This window comes from Harpegnathos saltator, unplaced genomic scaffold (genome assembly GCF_003227715.2).
Source record: "Harpegnathos saltator strain DR-91 unplaced genomic scaffold, Hsal_v8.6 scaffold114, whole genome shotgun sequence".
NCBI classification, from domain to species: domain Eukaryota; kingdom Metazoa; phylum Arthropoda; class Insecta; order Hymenoptera; family Formicidae; genus Harpegnathos; species Harpegnathos saltator.
The window spans coordinates 319,464-340,633 of record NW_020229889.1 but is presented as its reverse complement, the minus strand read 5'-3'; the positions used below and the strand labels follow the sequence as shown (position 1 = coordinate 340,633).

At 45.5% G+C, this 21,170-nt stretch overlaps 4 protein-coding genes across 8 annotated transcripts in view; 2 read left to right on the top strand and 2 right to left on the bottom strand.

The window, feature by feature from the left end:
- Positions 1-3,886, top strand: part of numb (NUMB endocytic adaptor protein) — a 57,202-nt gene extending 53,316 nt beyond the window's left edge. For 3 of the 5 annotated variants that reach the window (XM_025301835.1, XM_025301842.1, XM_025301846.1), the window contains 5 exons: positions 44-301; positions 489-509; positions 1,022-1,204; positions 1,376-1,881; positions 2,344-2,643. In XM_025301835.1, the coding sequence (XP_025157620.1) occupies positions 44-301; positions 489-509; positions 1,022-1,204; positions 1,376-1,881; positions 2,344-2,643 (1,268 nt within the window). Of the gene's footprint in view, positions 1-43; positions 302-488; positions 510-1,021; positions 1,205-1,375; positions 1,882-2,343 lie in introns of all 5 variants that reach the window. The other 2 variants (XM_025301831.1, XM_025301834.1) reach the window with 2 other exon arrangements.
- A 9,058-nt stretch (positions 3,887-12,944) lies between these two features.
- On the bottom strand, positions 12,945-15,749 carry LOC105180746 (nucleolar protein 56). The gene is made up of 3 exons (XM_011137012.3): positions 15,501-15,749; positions 14,765-15,333; positions 12,945-14,523 (listed from the first exon to the last, which is right to left on the bottom strand). Exons 1-3 carry the CDS (start codon positions 15,501-15,503, stop codon positions 13,605-13,607), a joined length of 1,491 nt encoding a protein of 496 aa, XP_011135314.1. The 5' UTR covers positions 15,504-15,749; the 3' UTR covers positions 12,945-13,604.
- A 1,101-nt stretch (positions 15,750-16,850) lies between these two features.
- LOC105180745 (BRISC and BRCA1-A complex member 1) lies at positions 16,851-19,907 on the top strand. Its single transcript, XM_011137011.3, has 2 exons — positions 16,851-18,290; positions 18,601-19,907. Exons 1-2 carry the CDS (start codon positions 17,317-17,319, stop codon positions 18,611-18,613), a joined length of 987 nt encoding a protein of 328 aa, XP_011135313.1. The 5' UTR covers positions 16,851-17,316; the 3' UTR covers positions 18,614-19,907.
- On the bottom strand, positions 19,139-21,119 carry LOC105180744 (uncharacterized). The gene is made up of 2 exons (XM_011137010.3): positions 20,425-21,119; positions 19,139-19,774 (listed from the first exon to the last, which is right to left on the bottom strand). Exons 1-2 carry the CDS (start codon positions 20,965-20,967, stop codon positions 19,139-19,141), a joined length of 1,179 nt encoding a protein of 392 aa, XP_011135312.2. The 5' UTR covers positions 20,968-21,119.
- Positions 21,120-21,170: the final 51 nt, after the last annotated feature.

Below are 21,170 nucleotides of genomic sequence, written 5' to 3'. Positions count from 1 at the left end.
CTGGTCGGTCTTCTCGCCTCCACGAGAGTCAGTCTTGTTTCAGACGTCCCTCCGGTCAAGCAGGTATACAATCCCTTCGCGATCGAGAGGCCGCACGCCACTCCGTCAATGTTGGAGCGACAGGGTTCCTTTAGGTGTTTCACGCAGCTAAATCAGGCATCCCCGTTCAAGAGGCAGCTCAGTCTACGAGTCAACGATCTTCCTAGTAATCTCGAGCGCACACGTAGTCACAGCCTGGAGCCGACGGACTTGTCGCGGATTCCTCCGGCTCTCTCGCACATTGTACCTCTGAAGCCACCGGGTGAGTTTTCGCGGCCTAGCCGCGATATCTTCTTTTCCTTTTTGGTATTCTCAGCCGAATGGCTCTATATATTGTCGTAGGTATAAAGAGCTATACCAACTGAATTCAATCTGAGGTCAATCTGAATAACCATGTCTTTTTTTCTCTCTCTCTCTCTTTCTCTCTCTCCCTCCGGTTTCACAACCAGAGTTCGAAGGATATGACGAAGGTCATTACCTCCTTTATTCCGTTAATCGTTCTCCTATTCTTGCTTGCTCTGTTATAAGTGTTACCTATAACCTCAAACGTGCTCGTTTCCCATATACACGGTTACTCCGTATGTGATTGCGTTTGACAGACATGAACTGTGGTCCCACGACACACCGCGAGCGTGTAGCTAGAATTTATCTATACATTCGACAGACTCTCTCTTTCTCTCTCTCTCTCTCTCTCTCTCTCTCTCTCTCTCTCTCTCTCTCTCTCTCTCTCTCTCTCTCTCTCTCTCTCTCTCTCTCTCTCTCTACGACATATCTTTTTTTCTGCTCGTGCTTGAAACAGACATTTAGCGCCACTCTCTACGTGCCTCCTTCCTCACTTTATATTCATCCCGACACAACATCGGTGCGTCGATGCGTTTAGCATGCCTCTCGTAGAGCCCCCAGAGCACCTCGTTGCAACATTGTCGAGAGTCTATCGAGTGTTGATGTTAGTAGCTGTTAAAAACGATTCCTCCTCCCGCAGTGAGCCCGATACCGGAAATATCCCCCGGCGGTCAGGACAGCGTATCCGCGATGTGTCAGCAGCTTTCTCGGGGGCTTTCTCTGCTGTCGAGCAGCGACGATTTCGGACCAATGCCATCTCATGCTGCAGCCGCGAGTTCGGTCGCCAAGCAACTCTTCACCAGTACCGCCAGTTCTCCTCCAGGTACAGCTACACTTTTCGAAAGGCGAAAATCGCGCCGGATCTCGCGTATACGCGTGTCGAGAGAGAGAGAGAGAGAGAGAGAGAGAGAGAGAGAGAGAGAGAGAGAGAGAGAGAGAGAGAGAGAGAGAGAGAGAGAGAGTCTAACGAGGCGCGATTTGCGCGCTTTCGCAGTGACGAGTAGCAGCTCGTTGGACGAGATGAAGCTGCAAAACGGCCCCACCATCAACAACAATAACAACAATGACAAGAATGACGATCTCAGCAACTTGAATCACGTCGGGCCGAGCTGGCGGGACACGACATCCCCCCCTGTTCTCGCGTCGAACCACAGGCTCACGCCTATCCTTAAGGCGAGCAACCTGAGTCCCGTTCTTCCAAGGACGAACGCGCCCACTCCAGTCGTTATGAGCACACCGGCACCCGCCACCAGTGTAGGTGCCTTCGGCACACCACCGTCGGCGGCGAGCCCGGCTTTCAGTACGGCTTCTACGTCCTCCTTAGGGAACACGTCGACACCGGCCGTAAACAGATCGCCGATCCCGATCATCAATTCAGTGACGACGCCGAAAACGAGTTCGCCCAGCGCCAGCGTGGCGTCCGTTTCACCGGCTCTGTCCGGCGTCGTCTCGACTGACGTCGCTCAAGTCTCGTCGGCAACCGGTATTCCGACAGCTCTGGTAAGCTGAGTGTTCACAGTCACATTACGCGCTGCACAATGGCCTCGATGTGAACGGTCAAAATTCCTTAAGCTTACGCAACTCGCAATCCCGCCTTTGCATTGTACCTTTATCGGAATTATTTATCGATGAATATGCTGCAGGTAATATATCTCACGCTTACAGAGTGAGAAGATAGAAGCCGACGTTGTGAAATAAAACATTGAAACATTGTCTTGGTACGGTGCCCCTTCGAAGAAGGGAGGAAAAACCGTGTCACTGAAAAATATGTCGCAACTACGATCTTCCAGGACAACCGTTCTTCAGCTTCGGTTTCCAACGGAATATAGCACGTTTCTCTTCTCGCGATCGCCAAGAATTTTCTCTTCGTTCCGCTCTTTTCCGATCGATGCGCGACCCTTAGGTCCCTTAGGACGCCGCGGCGCGGACGATTTCTCACGAGTTTCTCCGTTTCTCCAACAGGTACAACCGCTTTCCACAGCAGCTGGTTTGCCGAAACCGGAACAATGGCTGGGCAGTATAACCGGATCCGTGCCGTCGCCGGTGCCGCAAGTACCCGTTAGTCCTCGACGAGCGCCTCCTCTCCACGCGAGAGCGCATTCGCTCGGATCGGCCGCAATGAGCCAGGCTTCCAGAGGAGGACCCTCCGATCCCTTCGACGTCGAATGGGCGGAAATCGCCGCGAGGAACCTGCGGCAGGCCAGCACGACGAATCCCTTCATCATGCCGAACGCGACCCAGGCGTTCCAAGTGCAGTTGTAGCGTCAGGAGTTCATCAACAACGTCGCAAAGTATTTCCGTTCGAACACATAGTGACGGCTACACGTCCGCTCGCGCTTCGACCTCGCACACGATCGAAAGTACTACACGTGAGCCGCGTGTCCTCGAGCCGCTCGCGAACACCGTCGCTTCGATCGCGCACGACGACGACGACGACGACGACGACGACGACGACGGCGATGTCGCAGTCTAGTTAGCCTTAGATCTCGACCTTGCATGACAATCTTCGGCGAGACCCCGAGTCGAGGAGTCAGGCCGAAGGAGATAAATAAAACTTTACATCGTCGTCGTCGTCGTTGTCGTCGCCGTCGTCGTTGTCGTCGTCGTCGTCGTCGTCGTCGTCGTCGTCGTGTCGACTTTCTAGTAGCAACGACGGTAACAGCGAACTACAGCACAAAACGAGTCTCCGTGAGAGTACTCAACATAGATAGATATATACGTATACGCGCACACAGCCTTAAACGCGACCTCAATAAGAACAAAATATAAAAAAAGAAAAAAACAGAAGGGCAGAAGGGGAGAGAAGGAATGAGAGAGAGAGAGAGAGAGAGAGAGAGACACACGTAAACGCGCGCGTAGATAGACGCGTGCGAGAGACGGGGAGAGACACAAAGTTTCACGCACTAGTAATAATACCAGGCTACTCCACGTCAGCCGAGGAACAAGAAGCAATAGAGTATCGCGGAGTACGCGTATCGATAGTTATACTTAAATGTGTCTGTGACGCGCGATACCGTAATTGGATATCCCAATAATCTTGAGTAGACTTAGTAGGCTCGAGCCGAGCGGTTATCGTCGTTTTGCATGAGAAACGAAATTGTACGCACCCCAAAATTACGCACTGCACCCTTGCCCCTTTTTTCCAAAAGAGCAAAAAAAAAAGAAGGAGAAGAAGATGATGATGATGATGATGATGAAAAGCGGGAAAGAAACGAGGAGCAAAATGATAGACGAATAAATAATACGTACGTAGCGTAGTTGCTTCGTGGTCGTGCACGCTACCACGTGGGTCACGAGAGAAAAAAAAAGTGCGGACAGTCGTACCTCCTCTTGGACGGTGGGGAAAGTTGCGAAATTTTCCGGCGGGCTCATCCGGCTCAGGCAAGCGCACAGGCGGCGGACGCTCGGTTTCGCCGAAACCGTGACGCGATTAGACGCGCAAGGGGGTTAACATCCGCGAGAGACTGTGATATATATATGTATATTGACGTGAAGTGGCCAGTACTTAAACGTGAACGTGCGCGCGCGCGCGCGCGCGCGAACTTTTAACAGGCTCCCGAGACGAATCCCGAGAGCGGGATATCGTCGGAGTAACGAGAGACTTGCTCAAGGTTGTCGCGCCGCGTGATAGAGGAGAACGAGCGATCGTGAGCTCGGGGGGTGGTACCACAGAGACACCCTATCGTCCCGTAGACGCTGGTAGACAGGAAAAGAGACATAGAAAGACAGAGAGAGAGAGGGAGAGAGAGAGAGAGAAAGAAACCACTCATAGATTACGTAATAAAGATTAGCTGTTGAAGATTAGCGGGGCCGAGAGAAACAGAACACGGCCCTTACAATATCGTTGTCTATTATACACACGATCGAGCTGCATTTATCGCAAGTGGACCGAGGCCCGCGGGAGGAAGATACGGTGTGGCACGATGTGACGCGTAACCGTGGAGATTCTCCTCCGGCGAGGACGACGACCGAGAGGCGCTTTCGCTCTCGCGATCACGGTGACCACGAAAACTGTTGCCGTCCGCCGAGCCGAACCGATCCACGAGAGTACGCGCGAATCATCGCATCTGACGATGCGATCACGCCGAAGATTTATGAGGTCGATGATGTACGTCGTAGCGAGACGAGCAGAAAGGGTCTCCTCAGTTCCACGTAGTAATTGATAGTGTCCGGCGAGATATCAGTATTGCAGCTTTCTGTCTTTCAAGCTAGCGACCGCACTTTCGGTTTTTCGAAACGGATCGAGGGTAAACGTCGAGGAAGACCAAGAACGATATCACGGGGGAAATGATTGAGCCGTGTGTGTGTGTGTGTGTGTGTGTGTACGCACTCTGTACATAGAATAGTTATTTAAAGCGTAACGAGAGACAGGAGGTCAGACAGGAGACTATGATGAGAGGAGAGAACGTGTGAGAAAAAGAGAGAGAGAGAGAGAGAGAGAGAGAACATTCGGAAGTCGCCGATTATTAAAGGCCGACGATTCAGCGATCACGCGAAGGCTTCCCTCCCGGACGCGATTCTACGATTATCTCTGTGAAATTTCCGGGGTGTGTGTGTGTGTGTGTGTGTGTGTGTGTGTGTGTGTGTGTGTGTGTGTGTGTGTGTGTGTGTGTGTGTGTGTGTGTGTGTGTGTGTGTGTGTGCGTGCGTGTGTGTGTGCGTGTGTGTGTGCGTGTGTGTGTGTGATTGTTCCATCTTTTTTCGATCTCGATTACTACTTGGTCGATACTCTCGAACTGTATTCTACACTATGTCGTTGATTTCGTCGGCAGATTAAACCGGTACATATACCCTTCCCAGTACCCTTCCGTGCGACGACCGATCAATCGCTCGGAAGAGTTATCCTTTCGAATGTAAGCCGCACTCGATCGCGAATAATCGGACGAGAGTGATTGTTACGGGAGAAATGCCGAGGCGTTATTGCTGGTCGCACGGCGAAAATGGACTTGGTTTTTCCAGCCACCTTCCGTCCGTCCCGAAAATCAAAAGATAAAGAAAGAAAGAAAGAAAGAGACAGAGAGAGAGAGAGAGAGAGAGAAAAGGAGGGAGAGAGCAGAGAGATGAACGAAGCTTCTAAGCGAGAGGGCTAAAATACACCGCAAAGCAGCACGTGGAGCGATCGCTAGGTACTTATTGTGGTGGTACTTATGAAAACGGTTAATCAATGTACTTAAAAAAAAAAAAAGAAAAAAATTATTAACACACATATAGGTCGTTGTTAGCGAAATCGTCGCTGATCGACGCACGTTGTCGATGTCTTCTACCCTATCCGTCTCATTTCATTTTCTTCTCGTTTTCATTCTTTCGGACTGACATTTCTTCCGTTTTCCTGGAGAAACGCGGAAAAGGAAAGAACGTGTACATAACGCAACGTAACGGCTCGTTGTAACATTATTATTAAGTTTAAGTACTTATTGTTTTTTTTTTCCTTTTTCCTTTTACTCTCAGTCGATGTACGCTATAACTCATACATTGTTCATTTGACTAGGATCGAGAAGGAGCGATAGCGGCGTCTCGGCTGATCTCTGATTGTAGACGTACGGTGTATGTAATTTACTCGGATACTCGGTGTCTTTTGTAATTTTCGATCGGTGCGACTTTTAGTTGAATTAGCTGTCGCCTTTTGCCTCTTTCCGCAAAAACACAGAGATTAGTCGAGACGCGTTCCGGTGTCTCATATCGACTGAAACAGGCAAGTGCATTTATGGAGAAAATGATTAACAGTGGCAAACACACACACACACACACACACACATACACATGCACACAAAATACACACTACAAGTGTGCGTGTACATACATACATACACACATCCAGATACAAGGAGAAAGAAGAGAGATGCCGGGAGAGACAAGGATTACAGGCGAATAGATGCACCGCGTGCCAAATTCAAAAGTGCAACCGCGTTGCCTGCCAATTGGACGGTAGTACATCGCGCACGCTTCCGTGGTTGTGTTGTACATAGTGTCGCCGGTCGATTCCTGGATCAAAGTACGACTTAATGCCTGTATATTTCGTAAAAGTATCCTTGTTCATTTTACATTGTATCTGCCACTGTAAAGATACGGTTTATTATATAATATCTGTTGTGATTACAAACAGTTTTTCTCTTGTTTCTTTCGTCGAACAACCTCCAACATCCGACATCTTCCCCTTCCTTCAGGATACCCGTTACAATCATCCAAGACTTTTGGAAAAGTCCTCTCCCCTGAAGTTCTCGAGATATGCCAATTTTTATCGCGATATACGATCGTGATTCTTCTTGCCAAATTCACAAGATTAAAGATACAAGTTACGTCATTTTACATTTACACTTGTTTACCTTTTTAATCTAAATTAGTAGTTTTACAAGTAACTAAAATAGAAGAATGTGCAACACGATTAAAGCCAGCATGTCAAATCTCGAATACGCTCTCGCAGCAACATATCCGCCCAGCGTTCCATCGCGTTGCTCTTCAAGATCGACTTGCGTCGATTATGCATGCCCGAAATACTCGTCTGACGTGTCAACACGCCTGTATCAATTTCAACTTACGTATACTTATATATATATATATATATATATATACTTGCGACAGGTACACGTCACTCAGGAATATTCTTGTGCATTTCACATAAAACAGATTGATTGACATTAATTGATTGCATTAAATTTTTAACAAATTTGCTTCGCGTGCATTCGACGGCACTCGAAAAATTAAATTATCGTAAGACCTTAATTTACATAAAATGCCGTGTAAAATTAAGGGCCATTTAAAACATTTACAAGAACATCGATATCATATCATCAGAGAGGAACGTAAGAGCGGCCAACACGGAATTTTTCGATACCGACTTTTCGCACTGGGAATGGCCGCGCCATCTGCATCCATTTTGAGAAGGGAACTACGATGCCACATCCACTTTCAGGTTTCGACGGTAAAACCTGCATGTAGTGGCAGTCCGTGTTACATCCATTTTCAGGTGGTTTATGTCCGTGCAATCATAACAGCGTACTTGACAGCCACGGTCTCGCACATTGTTACGCGTTTATAACATGAATTAACATGTGCAAAAAAAGGCATGGAAAAGTGCAAAAAGGCGAAGTAAAACACAAGTAAGCTGGTGTGAGGCATTCGGGCGAAAGACGAGAAGATTGATTTCTTCTCGTCTTTATCACCGACGAAAGAAGCGCCCCCATTTTAAAGAGCAATCATAAAATGCGCGACTACTTTGTCACGCTTATATCATCAACTCCCGCTTCATCAATCTCCCACCCTCGATAGAGTCTCAACGCACGATCAAGCGCGAGTTATGAAGATTCGGTTTCCGCGAAGAAACTAGTCGGGGGCCGTTCGCAACCGCGGGGGAATTTAACGCTCGCGTTCGCAAGGCAAGGCTAACATTCTACTCGCGAAGGGACGCCGTCGCTCCTCCTTTCATAACGGTATGCGGATGTTCAACTCCTTTCTTCCTTATTTTCCGCGACAACGGATACCGCGACGAGGCCCTAACGAGGCAAGTTCGCTTATAACCAGCGTTTATGTCAAGAGCACTTCCCGGTCGAACATTCCGCTTGAGGGGTTAGTTGCGCGATAGAAAATTTCCTGCGACCGGAGGCCGCTGTGGCGTTTAAAGTTAAATTTCATAAAGTTAAATGTAGTAACAACAGCATTGTTATCGAGCAGCCCTGAGACGGGCTGCTGTCATCCGTCCGTGACCGTCTGCCGCGCGTCTTTACGATTATCGGCAAAAAAAAAGTTTTCTCGATTGTTCGCGCGATTTCAAGTGGCCATAATATATGGCGATAATACATGGCAATATGTGGCAATAATATATGGCAACAACATATGGCAACAATATATGGCAACAATAAATGGCAACAATATATGGCAATAATATATGGCCATAATATATGGCAATAATTCATGGAATATTATTTTTCGTTCGACAAAAGTCAATGCAAATTTGCGGCATGCACAATGTAATAATAAAAGAGCTCTCTGCGAGCATTGAATCAAACGCTCACCGATGATGATATTGCTGATGTCTCGTCCGCATCCATCAATGTCCGCCCATGTCCGCAGCCGCTCTCCATGTCGCGCAACATCCATCTTGCAGCGCGTCCCACGTTGATTGCTACATTTTCGCCACACTTCCGCGACGCGATCGATACGCGGTATTAGAGCGGCGATATTTGCGTCAATTAACGAACGTTTTACGTCGACATCGGTGGAAACTTTTTACGCGCTGCGAAACGGACTTTATAAACTCGATCGGCGAGGAGTGTGAAACCGTGTGAAAATTTATCGACTCGTCCAACGGATTTTTACGGCGCTTTTCGCGATCGCGTCTGAAAAGTCGCGAAAATGCGAGATCTACGATATCTACGATATCTACGAGAATATTCGCGAATGCACGCGAGGAAAGATTAGACAATCAGAAACCGGTCACTCCGAGGGAGCGCAAAGAGAGAGAGAGAGAGAGAGAGAGAGAGAGCGGGGCAAAGTTTTCACGCATGATAGTTCCGTCACGACGAAGCTTAAGTTCGCGATAACGTTGGCGAAATGAGAATTTAAGCTTTCTTTGTTAGCAGCGCGGGTAATAACGCGAATATTGATAACCGCGGTCGCGATATTCAAAGGCACGCGAGCGAGGATACCTCAAGCTCGACGTGCGCTGGCGCAATTTCTGCGCGCATTATACGCTACTCGAGACAATAGGGATCGTGATGAATGGATAATATCGGCAAATAATTCTACAGCCTGTTTTGGAAATAAAAGAAAAGTAGCCAACGGCATCGGCATTTATGCGTATGAATATATTTTACACGGACAATTGAATATTGTCAAATAATTGTCGTTAAATAATTCTGCGGCGGCCCGCTTGAAAAATGAAAATAAAGCAGCTGATTACCATATCGTGTTTGTAGATATGAATATCTCTTATTCATATGACTGAACATCAAAAGAGAATCATTCGGTATTCTAAATTTCGTATGTAATGCAGGCTATCGATCAAGTGACCCCCTGATTGTCTCGAGCAATGTATTTTATTCAACGTCACAAAACAAACATATACATGCAAAATCCCAAGAATCTATTTGCAATTTGCATTGAATTGCGAACGATATTTTATCTAGTCCCACATCCGTCATGCGGAATTTTGTTTCTCTTAACATTTTGTATTTACTCACCGACAACGACTTGCAGTCAGAGCCGGCCACGTTCCGCTTCAACTCTGTAACAAAAAATTCACATTCGCTCATCAGATCAGACCAACGAGTGCGGGCGAGTGAAAAAGCAGTTTACCCTCTGCGATCATAATTCAAGTCGAGCCGGAAATTATATCCCAGCTCTAGATCGCCAAGGGTCAAACAGAGGACTATAGTAAACTTATAAACTTACCTTCAAGCCGACTCTGCTTGGCCCGAATCGAATCCTCCGATGCGGCATCCGCGTCCGCAAGATTGCTGTTGCTTTCCGCAACAACTGAAACAGAAAAATAATTTTTCCGGTTGATAACCTGCGGTAGAGAGAGAATATCTTTTGATCGGGACGAATCGAAAATACGGAATTTTTATCTCAATATTTTTGTTCCAACATTGAAAATTTAAGTGAGACTTGAAGCTTTCAAGAGAGCGGATGACGAATAAGTTGCAAAGGCAAAGATCGTAAAGGGTTGAACACAGATGTGTAGGAAACTTGTAAACTTTACCTTCCGACCGATCCTGCTTGGCCCGAACCGGATCCTCCGGTGCGGCATCCGCATCTGCCGGATTGTTGTTGCTTTCCGCAACAACTGAAACAGAAAAATAGTTTTCCCACTTGATAATCTGCGATAGAGAGAGAGAGAATATCTTTGATCGAGACGAATCGAAAATACGGAAATATTTTGATATGGGATTTTTATCTCAATATTTTTGTTCCAACATTGAAAATTTAAATGAGACATGAGGAGGAACAAGTTGCAAAGGCAAAGATTGTAAAGAGATGAACACAGATATGTAGGAAACTCGTAAATTTTACCTTCCGGCCGATCCTGCTCTACCCGGACCGGATCTTCCGGTGCGGCATCCGCGCGTCCGCCAGACTTGCTTCCCGCAACGTCTGAAACAAAAATTTAGCGTTCTTGATTGGTAAGCTGCGGTAAAGAAAGAATGTTTGATCGGGATGAGCGGAGAATATTCGCTACGGTTCTTTTTGTTTTTTCTTCATTGACATTGAAAGTCTAGATAAGACTCGGAGCTCTTGAAAGAGCTGACGAAAAAATGACAACAAGAAGCGCAGACAACAGTTGTGTGCTCTCGAAAGTACTCTTTTACGAATGGACATTTAAATTTAGATCCCGTAACGAGAGTAAACAGACTTGAAAGAAAGAGGCTGACCGAAAACAAGAAAGGTCGCGGTCTAAGAAGCGGTATGACGTTGAATATTCTGCACAAAACCGGTATAAGCACACAGTTGGGAATTATTCAGAATGTTTGATTGAAAACAAGATGAATTAGAGATCCGTGTTCACGAAACGTTATCCGTTTCTGTCTGGATCAATATCTCTTGTATACAACAACGCAATAAATAGATAGACAGACAGAGATTGACGAGAGAGTAATTGGAGATTCATAAAGTCATGATTACTAATCGGACGCGGATCGTGAATGCCGAGCGCGACTTCTTATTCCCGGAAAATTCGTCAAATGTCCGCTCTCGTTATCGAAGACCTCCCGCATAATAAATGATTCCACATTACCTGCTAACGTGACGTATCGCTGCCGGCGTCCTGCTTCCCGGCTGCTGGAGTCCTCCGGATTTCACTCGCTCACGCTTCTAATGCCGATACTCGCGATTCGACCGTGCGGTTAATCAACGCGACGCCGATTGGGTATCTCGAGGACCGACGAGATACTTTTCTTTCAATTACACGAGACAGAAGTGACGAATGCGTCGCACACGGCTGCTGCTGATGGAATGAGGTTGAATACGCGAGGCGAGCGAGTATTAATCCGAAGGGCAAAAAGTGTCGTCGCTCGCGAGTTGATCAACACAATCGGCCCGCGATGTAAACATTGCGGGCCTCGGCGGCCCGCCGTTGAAGCAAGAGAGACTTGCCCTCGGACGTCTCTTCTTTTCTCGAAGGTTCCGGAACGACGAGGGGAATGCGAGGAGGTACACTTTCAACTATACGCAACATTTATTTACTATTTATTGATTACTGAAGATAAAGAAAATTACTCTGTCGAAGCATCGGACATTTGTTAGCTTTATGTTAATTAAAGAGGAATGTGTACAATTAGAAAATGTGTTGGCAATTAATTGTACAGAGTTGTTGTGCTCGCCGTTTTCGGAGAATAATTAAAAGTCATGGTAGCGTTAAAGAGTGGAATTTCATCCCATGCGAATTTTGTCTCGTACTTATTTGATGTTAGATTATCCGCCGCGGACAATAACTCTTCTACTTTTCATCTAATATTCAATGATGATAAGTAACATTTAATTGCATTCGTTTGGCTCTTTTTATTTCGAAAATAAAAAAATATATACCAGGGTGAGATTTCACCCATGACAACATCAACGTGATTTTCTTTGATGCTTTTTTCAAAAGTTCAGATATTTCGTCGATTTATAATCGGAGTCTCGTCGCGTTAATTAACACGTGCTCCTCCGAGAGGATCGACGGCCACTGTCAGTGCCACGAGCGAATTCCGTCCGGAGCGGACGGGATGTTGAATTGAGAAGCGGGACGAAGGGAACGGGACGCGGGCAACGAAACATCATGCGTCTTCAGACGTGTCAAATCGTTTATTATACAGGAGACTTTGATACGGCAACATGTATTCGAATATTTAATATTTAATACGTACTTTTATTTTTCCAGCTTCTCCCCCCTCCCCCTCACCCCCTGCTCTTTTCAGGCCTCCGAGCATAGTCTGGCATGGAGATGGCAACTGTGGTTGCAGCACACGGACATAAACCGCCTGAAAGTGAATGTAACACACGGACTTCCACCACATGCAGACCATTTTACCATTGAGACCTGAAAGTGGATGGTAGCATCGTAGTCCCCCTCTCAAAATGGATGCAGATCGCGTCCTTTCCCAGTGCGGAAGGTCTGTGTCGCAGAAAATGCCGTGTTGGCCGCTCTCAGGTTTCTCTCTCTGGTATCATGCATTTTTCAGTCTTCAAGTCTTTTGTTCACCTCCGCGGCGGTTGGATGTGGTTGTCGGAACTACGCATACTTTTTATCTTTGGGGACTGCGTACGCGTTGTCCCTGTTTCTCTTTTTAATTTCCAAAATCGTTGTGATTGGCGTAAGAAAAGGAGCAGAGTAATAACTCTCGGCTCAGAGCCATATATTGAATGAATGAATGCATTTTTCAAAGTCTTGTTCACTTCCGTGGCGGTTGGATGTGGTTCCTGTAACTGCGCATATTTTTTGATCGTGGGGGCTGTGTACGCGTTGTTCCTGTTTTTCTTTTACTGGCGTTGGGGATAGAGTGTAACAGCTCTGCCCAGAGCCATTTATCGAACCTGAACCAGAATCTACATTCGTTTCTCGAGGAGTACACAAAGAATAATCTCTTGGAATAGTCATTGATTCCATTGATGCTTTATTCGCGCAGATTACATTTGGTCTAGAGGTTGGCGTTAGCCTGGTTGGTTTTCCAGCGCACAGCCATTTATTGAATGAATAAATGAATTTTTCATAGAGCCACTTATACACCCTGCTACTTTCCTGTCATACCACGTTGCTCTCCACCCGAAAAACCGTCGAGGAAAATAACTCATCGTCTTAGGTGGTTTAATTGCACTGGAAGATCATGTTTCCAAACATGACGATAATTACACAACATCGTGAGTCAATAATTAGTAACCGGATCAACAGAACCGGCACGAAAAGCTGAAAGTTATTCCTCCGACAAGGCTATGCGAATTATATCGAATACCTCGCGTGCGCAGAAAAAAATAAAAGTGAATATAACAGTATATGTAACAATATATATCAATCTTTTTTAAAAGATAACGAATCGAGGTTAGACACGGCACGCAGTACATCGCAGTACGATTCCATACATTTTGTCTTTGTTATTGAGGGGATAAGAATATTGCAAGATATTCAGTACATTAATATTGCACGATATAAATTATTATTATTAATAATAATAAAAAAAGAATAATGTATATGCCAAATAAATGATAGTAAATCGAAGTAGAACAGAAATCATAGTTAAATGTTCACACTTTAATTTAATCATTAGATGTCGATTTTGATTTTTTTTTCTTTTTCGGCGGGGGTGCGTCCATCTGTTCAGCGTGATTGTTTTCCAGATATTCATTCTCTTTGCCGTTCACTTGGCCATTTTCTCTTGGCACCTCTTCTTGGCGTTTCTTCTTCTTGTCCTTCTTTTTCTTCTTGGGAGATTCTTTATTTTCTCTTTCTACAGAAATCAATGATTCCTCCAAGGCTTCTTTCATAACGTCGATGTTCTTCTTAGGTATCTCTCCAGTTTCGAAAAATTTCAGTCGGTCTTCCACCTGCTGTCTCAATTTCTCACCGAATACGTTGGTCGGTATGTCCAAGAAACAATCAATCCTCGAAGCCATGGAACATTTATTCGCCAAGTACCTCGATATTCTGCCTTTGTCTTTAGCACCGGCGCGCCCGATAAACGTGGAATTGAAGAGCAGCCCGAATTTGGGCGTATTTCCTCTGGTTTTTAGCGCTCTGAATAACGCTTTCTCTGCACCCAAAATCTGGACAGTTGATGCTGGAAATTTGGCGAGATTGGTGAGCGATCCAGCGTGTGCGATCAATCTGGCACCTGTTTGATCGCCAATCAAAGATGCCAAATTCGGTGCAACTCCCGACATCTTGCTTCGCAAATATTGGGCTAAACGCTCGCGGTATTCGGCCAGAGAGACAACGCGTTCAGCGAATATCTGGATATTCATAAGATCGACCAGGCTGATGTCCATACCCATAGACGACTTGGATGCGTCTATGATTGCCTGCGCCTTTGCACTGTCCATAACGGTTTCCTCAAGAGCCTCCAACTTCTCTTCTGTAAGCTCCTTTCTATTTTTTATCACTTGCGTTACTTTTGCATACATGTGATTTTCTGGAACTATTTTCACCAGCTCTGGAAAGTGATAGCCATACCATTCTCTGAAATGCAAACAGAAAGAATTTTTATGTTTCTATTTATTTCAAACAAGGTTGGGAATAGATTTTATCCAAAAGGTGACACATTCTCAAATAAATTCTACCAAATTAAAACTGAATATAACCAAGGAAAATTAAGAATTAAATTATGTGGAAAACTTGAAGATTAATCTCAATAATAAATTATATAGGACAAAATATATTTTCTCAATTATATAGTTAAGTAGAAAAGTACTACACATACCGTATGCGCATACTGAACGTGTTTATATCTTTATCTAATTGATCCATTAATCCTATAGTATGGATTATCATATTATCCACTCGGTTAACATTAAATTTTACTTTAGCTCTGGAATAGCTATGTCCAAGTCCCAATTGTGCAACTGATGCACTGTGGGAAGTAAAGCCTTTAACCAAATCATGAAAATGAAATCTAATGCCACGCATGATCTCAGGAATCCCACTGGTGTGATCACATTTTATACCCAGAACTTCGGTGATATTGGCACCAAGTTTGGGATCAGAAACACCAAGGACAACATTCTTCTCTGTAGACTTTGGCACACAAGAATCCAAAAAGACCTGCAGCTGCTCTGGTACAATTCCTTCTGAGATGCTGTTAATATTCTCCAGTGCAGCTACTGCAGTCTTGAAGGCTGAGAAACTAACAAGGCTCACAATAGAACGAAAACGTGCCAAGTCCGTCACGGATTCTTCCACCTGGGGCAATAACATTCCTATCTCCTCGAACTGTTTGACCACGAACACAGCGTATCCAGAGGCATGCTCAAACAGAATATATAGTTTCCTCTGGAAAAAAGCAAAATGCGTACGTTTGATATCTATGTACATCTGATATATTTAAATCCAAGATGCTACATGTGGTAACATCGAGTTGTCGTATACTAACCTGCAGAAACAAGTACATTAAAAAGAAAAATGTAATTATGTGTAAGAATTGGCTACTTTGTACTCACCATTTTCGTCTCTTCACGCTTTCAATAAATTTTATACTACAACCTCTTAAAACGCACGTTCAATATTAACCTAAGCGACCCTCGATACGTCCCTATACATAGCGAAAAGGTCCCAAGAAGAATAGGCGGAAGCACACTGCACAGGCTTTTATGTACAAGCTTGAGCTAGACCTGAGAGAAGAAAGAGATGGGTCATGGGCCGCTTTTAGCCGAGCCAAGTGCGAAATGCTCTCTGTACAATACGTGCATATGAACTACGATGCCAATAGGTCTGTTCGTTTTGTCTGCACTGTTGAACTGGTGCAACAAGTTGAAGTGAGAAAAACCCCTATGTTTGTCTCACTTTATTTAACTTAAGCCAGCGACACACGGTGCTTGTTTTCGTGCTGGATTGCTTGCTGGATGAAAATATTGCGTTGTGATTGGTACATTTCCGAAGATGGATGGAAATGCACCAATCAGAACGCAGTATTTTCATCCAGCAAGCGATCCAACACGAAAACAAGCACCGTGTGCCGCTGGCTTTAGTGCACCAGTTCAGCAGTGCAGACAAAACGAACAGGCATGTGGTCTGTTCTTTTTAGCCGCACTACTGAACTGGCGCAATAAGTTAAAGTGAGAAAAAATATAGTTATCCCATTCTAACTTCTTGCACTAGTTCCGCAGTGCAGCTAAAAAGAACAGACCACTAATGTCCACGATTCTTCTGCACTGATTGCGTTCCGATATTCACTGCCAGCACTGAAAATCTATAGTATACGTGATACAAATTATATATTTTCGGTACTGGCAGTGAATATCGGAACGTAGTCAGTATTTACGAACACGCGGTATTTGAATGATGGCCGCGTTCAGCAGAAAAAGCTGCTTACTAAGCGCTTAGTGATTATCGTTCCTGATTGGTTCATTCCCTTAGCTTTGTTAAAGATGTAAAAGAATACTCCAATCATAGTTAATAATTACTAAGCGCTAGTAAGCAGCTGTTTCTGCTGAATGCGGCTATTGATTGGCTACTGATATTCCCTAACTTGTTTTATATGCAACCGGGGGTGCGTTCCGTTTAAAGCTAAGACTCCATGCATGCGGTGAGCTGCGGCAAACGGTTGCGGTGACCAATCAGGAGACAGACGCATGCCGGAGCTTGCCGCAACCGGACTTGCGCCTCCCTCCTGATTGGTCACCGCAACCGTTTGCCGCAGTTCACCGCATGCATGGAGTCTTAGCTTCACACATATGCACGCATTTTTTATAGTATACGTGACATAAACTATAGATAAATGCGCGCATATACGTGAAACGGAACGCACCCAGAGAAAATGGGGAAATAATTTTCCTTATTTCGCGCGTCCCCAAGAGAGAATTCTATAGAGCTTCTTGTAAACGCTGGATGTTTTAACGTCATATTTTTCGGATTATAATAGACATTTGGAGTGGTAACAGGGACAGCACAAACGCAGTCCCAGTTACTAAAAATTATGCGTAGTCTTGTTGTTACAAGAGCCATATCCAAAGGACACGAGGGCTAACAAAGAGGCCACAGTGGGTTTTACAATTGTACACCCGACAGTGATATCGATCTAACCTAGTTCGTATTCGAAAATGTGAAAGCTATTAGCGGTCATTGTGCGCGTCTGAAGTGTTTTGACGAAGACTACGACAGGGAAGGGAAATAAAAGATAAAAAAATTGTAATTGTAATTCTCTATAAAGAATATATTCGTACGAGAGAAAGAAGAACACCGTGAAAAATAATTCGGCTGAGATTGTGCCTAAATATAGGTTAGGTCAGGTTAGCTCATACTCGCACAGACTCAAGTATGTCAGATAAGGAGACAAGCGACGAGATGCAAATAATATCCGAGAAATTGCAGGCTGCCACGACGATCGAACCGGTGACACACAACGCGTTGCAGTCACAGCAAGCCTGCAGGAGTTCACGGAAGGTCAACAACAATGTCTCATCGCCGTGCCATCCGGCGATGGACGACAAAAAGACCTCTTGCGTCGTCGGCACAACCACCAGCACCGTCGCAGACTACAACGTCGTGACGAGGAACCTGCCTGAACTCAATCTACCTGAAAAGATTCTCATTGTCATCGACACGATGAGAGAGCAGCAATGCACACCCTTCAAGCTCGGCACGGGTGCAATGTATTCGCCGCTCTACATGATCAAACGTGCGATCGAAAGCTTCGTGCACGCCAAGTCCACCATACAGATGAATCACGAGTTCGCGCTGATGATCTTGGATTCGCGAAGCACGCATTGGCTTTGCGACTATACCAACGACATCAGGAGCGTGCTGAATCACTTGGACGGCGTCACCGAAGACGTAGCGGAGGAGCAACAGCGAATCTACGATCTGGACCAGCTGTTTGAGAAGATATACAAACGAATCGCGATGCCGATAACAAAGGAGCAGGGCGCGTCGTTGGCTCCCAATTTCACATCTCGCGTCATCCTCATCTACGGTCGTTCCAACTCGATCCCCAAGTTCAACAGCGGTCAAAAATACCTGTATAATCTGGTGGATAACCCGTATTTCTTCTTAGATGTGTTGTTCGTCCATGAGCCACCTAGTGAAGACAACATGTGCGAAGAGGTGTATGCTGAGATCGCTACATTGGACACAACGAATCTCTCGTATATTTTGGAGGTTGGCCGGAGTGCGGCCAACATACACAACAACATGGCCAAGCTACTGGCGCACCCGTTGCAGCGGCCATTGCAGAGCGACGCTTCGTACACCTTGAACTTGTCGCAGACGACTCAGGAATCACATACTAACGTGTAGTATCTCCATAAAGTGACTTTATTTCTTTCATTCGGACATTTCGCAGTCCCTCAACGGATGATTCTGGCGCGTTTCATTCATGTGCTGCTCTAAGTCTCTGGTCAGACTGGGTTCTGCATCAGACTCTTCAAATACCCAGTTTGATGCTTGTGCTTTATACGATTTTTATGGGAAATCAACGCGCTGATTATTGCTCTTTGATTTAGTTTTGATGTCTTAAATCAGTAGAAAAATAATCGTTTATTTCGTACGTTATCGCCAAAATTATCGCGGAATAAATAAAAACGTTACTTTTTTGGTTCGCAGGTTCGTAAAGTAAGTCGGCTGCGAGCGAACGGATCGAGTACACGGCGTATCGTAGCAAAGCGAATCTAAAGATTAAGAATTTCAGATCGCAACGAAGTAGGGTGTTACTTTGCGTGAACTGTAATGCGCTTCTCCCACATACTCTGATGTCAGACTCGTTGTCATTTTACATGGAAAAAATGCTATTGTATAATGCTTGGTTTCAAAACGGTTCGAATATTTTTGTTTCGATGCAATTTCACACACGCACAGCCGATGGTCCCATGAGAGAACTTGTCTTCTGGGAATTAACAAATTCTTGTTTCTTTCGAAATATTCAAGAGCATTGAAACCAAGTGTATCACGTAGAATTGGTCAACAGTCTCAGTCGCTATTGAAATAGGAACATCTCCGACCACGGCATTGTTGACAAAGTCTATCGATCGAGAACAGCATTTTTTCTTCATTTATATGTACTTGTTTCTCCCGTCTTATACAATTTTGTACCGTCTACAGGAGTCGCGTGTCGTCGCGCGACCTCCTGGCTCGTCAACGACTGTTAAAGCCGCACGACGCAGCGCTCGGTCGTCAGGTGCGCCGAGAACTTGTCCTTGCGCGCGAAGCTGCGTCCGCAGATGCGACACGAGAACGGTCTCTCACCGGAGTGCACTCGTCGGTGTCGCGTGAGATTTGACGCGTACGAAAACCTCTGCGGACACTCGTCGCACGTGTACGGCTGTTCGCCGGTGTGCGTTCGCCGGTGCTTGTTGAGGTCGCCCGTGTGATGGAACTCTTTTCGGCAGAACTCGCACATCAAACGGCGTCGTTGCCGTCGTCTCTTCACTCCGTCGTAGCCGGCGTCTCGATCCTGTTCGTTTGCTTCAGCCTCGCGCTGGAGCACCACGCTGGACGTTTCTTCAGGTTGATGTCTCGCTGTTAACGCGTCGCCGATTGTCGTCGAGTCAACGTCGACTTGATCCCGTGTCCGAGAATCGTCGTAGACATGCGTCTTCTCCTGGACAACCGCCGGATCGCCACTTGAAACACCTCGGTCGATTGTTCCCATCCTTCGGCTCGGACCCTCAGCGTCGCGAACTCTTCTCGCGATTATCCCTTCGATGGACAAACGCAAGTCGGTCTTCTCGAAATGATCCTCGATCTTGTTGATACAAGCAGCACAAACTGTGTTCAGAATCTAGACACGGCAGCAGAAGCGGGAGCGTTAGCGTACTCGTGTGGAGAAGAGCGTGGATCGAGTGAGTGAAGTTTCTCGATCATTTCCACATCGAGAGATTTTTATAAATTCATCGTTGCCCTCCACAACGGTGCACAGATACGCGGTGTGCAAGTAGTGTAAAATATTTTCTATGGCTTTTAGGAATGTTAAGATAATCATACACAAACACACACATACACAACGCACCATGTGATATAATTCTCAAGTTATTTGTAAAATATTATACGACGAATAATACAATAAATGTTGCTGATGTATCGTGATTAATTTCCACTGTAAATTTATACCACCGCGAACCGACATTTTGCCAGGAGAACTCAAATCTCTAAAAAAGGGATGTCTGAGGAGAAAACGTTATTCCAGAGAATTTTTCGCACCGTGGAAATCTCGAACATCACACGGAAAAGCAGGAAGTAACGAGCCGAACTCTAATCGTGATCGAAGGAAATAGAAATTCTGTTTCCTTGAAACAGAACGCATCTGGATCACGGTCATGTTGATTCAACCGTTTTTTTTTTCTTTTCGTGCATATGAAAAGAGAGAGAGCGGAACGTTTTTTTTTTTTCTTTAGACTTTCAGACCGTTCGAAACGTTTTTCTTTTTTAGAGAAAAATTGCTTTGTTCGGGAAATAAATCGCACAAAATCGACCGGCTAATTGACGGCACGGACACTTCGCTGGACCAATGATGAATGCAAAATTGCGCGTACGCATGATACATACCACAAATTTGAGATTCAAATCTCGCAAGCGCGCGTGTGCCGCCTCGTCGTGGCCGAAGATCGGCAAGTTGTGCCTTTTGCAGCAGAAGCGGCAGCGTCCTTGACCGTAATATGACATATCTCGAGGTGAAAGACAAGAAATTATGATGTAAATGTCGTCAAACGGCTGACGAAGTCGCAAAATTATTGCGATCGATCGAAAAAGTGACCAGCCGTCGTTGATGTGTCTAGTCACGGTCTTCCCGGATGATACCGTTTTGCGACAACGGAGTAGGAACACCACGCCGGGGAATACCCGATTACTCGTGCATCCAAGAGTGTGTCGCGTGCGTACACACACACACACACACATAAATATGACGTACGCGCGCCTACATAAGCAACTTGTAGAGAAGATAAACGAAGACTGCGAAGCAATAGCGAATATCATTGACGATACATCGGTTTACGCGGCCATCGGAATCGTGGCCGCGTTTAGCTGGATCTTACCAAAGGAAAATTTGCGCGATGAATCAACGAAGATTGTTCATTTTTTCTCAATATCTTGATACGCAGAAAAATGGAGATTTATAAACATCGTTTTACATAACGACGACGACGAATATGAATACATTTTGCGAATATCATTTTTAT

What these genes read in the sequence shown, in the direction of transcription:
- LOC105180746 (XM_011137012.3), bottom strand. An exon ending in ACGTTCAGTATGCGCATACG is followed by an intron (nt 14,524 to 14,764) that starts GTATGTGTAGTA and finishes TTTGCATTTCAG; the next exon opens with AGAATGGTATGGCTATCACT.
- LOC105180745 (XM_011137011.3), top strand. Translation starts at nt 17,317, where the DNA reads ATGTCAGATAAGGAGACAAGCGACGAGATGCAAATAATATCCGAGAAA.
- LOC105180744 (XM_011137010.3), bottom strand. Translation starts at nt 20,967, where the DNA reads ATGATATTCGCTATTGCTTCGCAGTCTTCGTTTATCTTCTCTACAAGT. An exon ending in TCCCGAACAAAGCAATTTTT is followed by an intron (nt 19,775 to 20,424) that starts CTCTAAAAAAGA and finishes TGCCGTGTCTAG; the next exon opens with ATTCTGAACACAGTTTGTGC.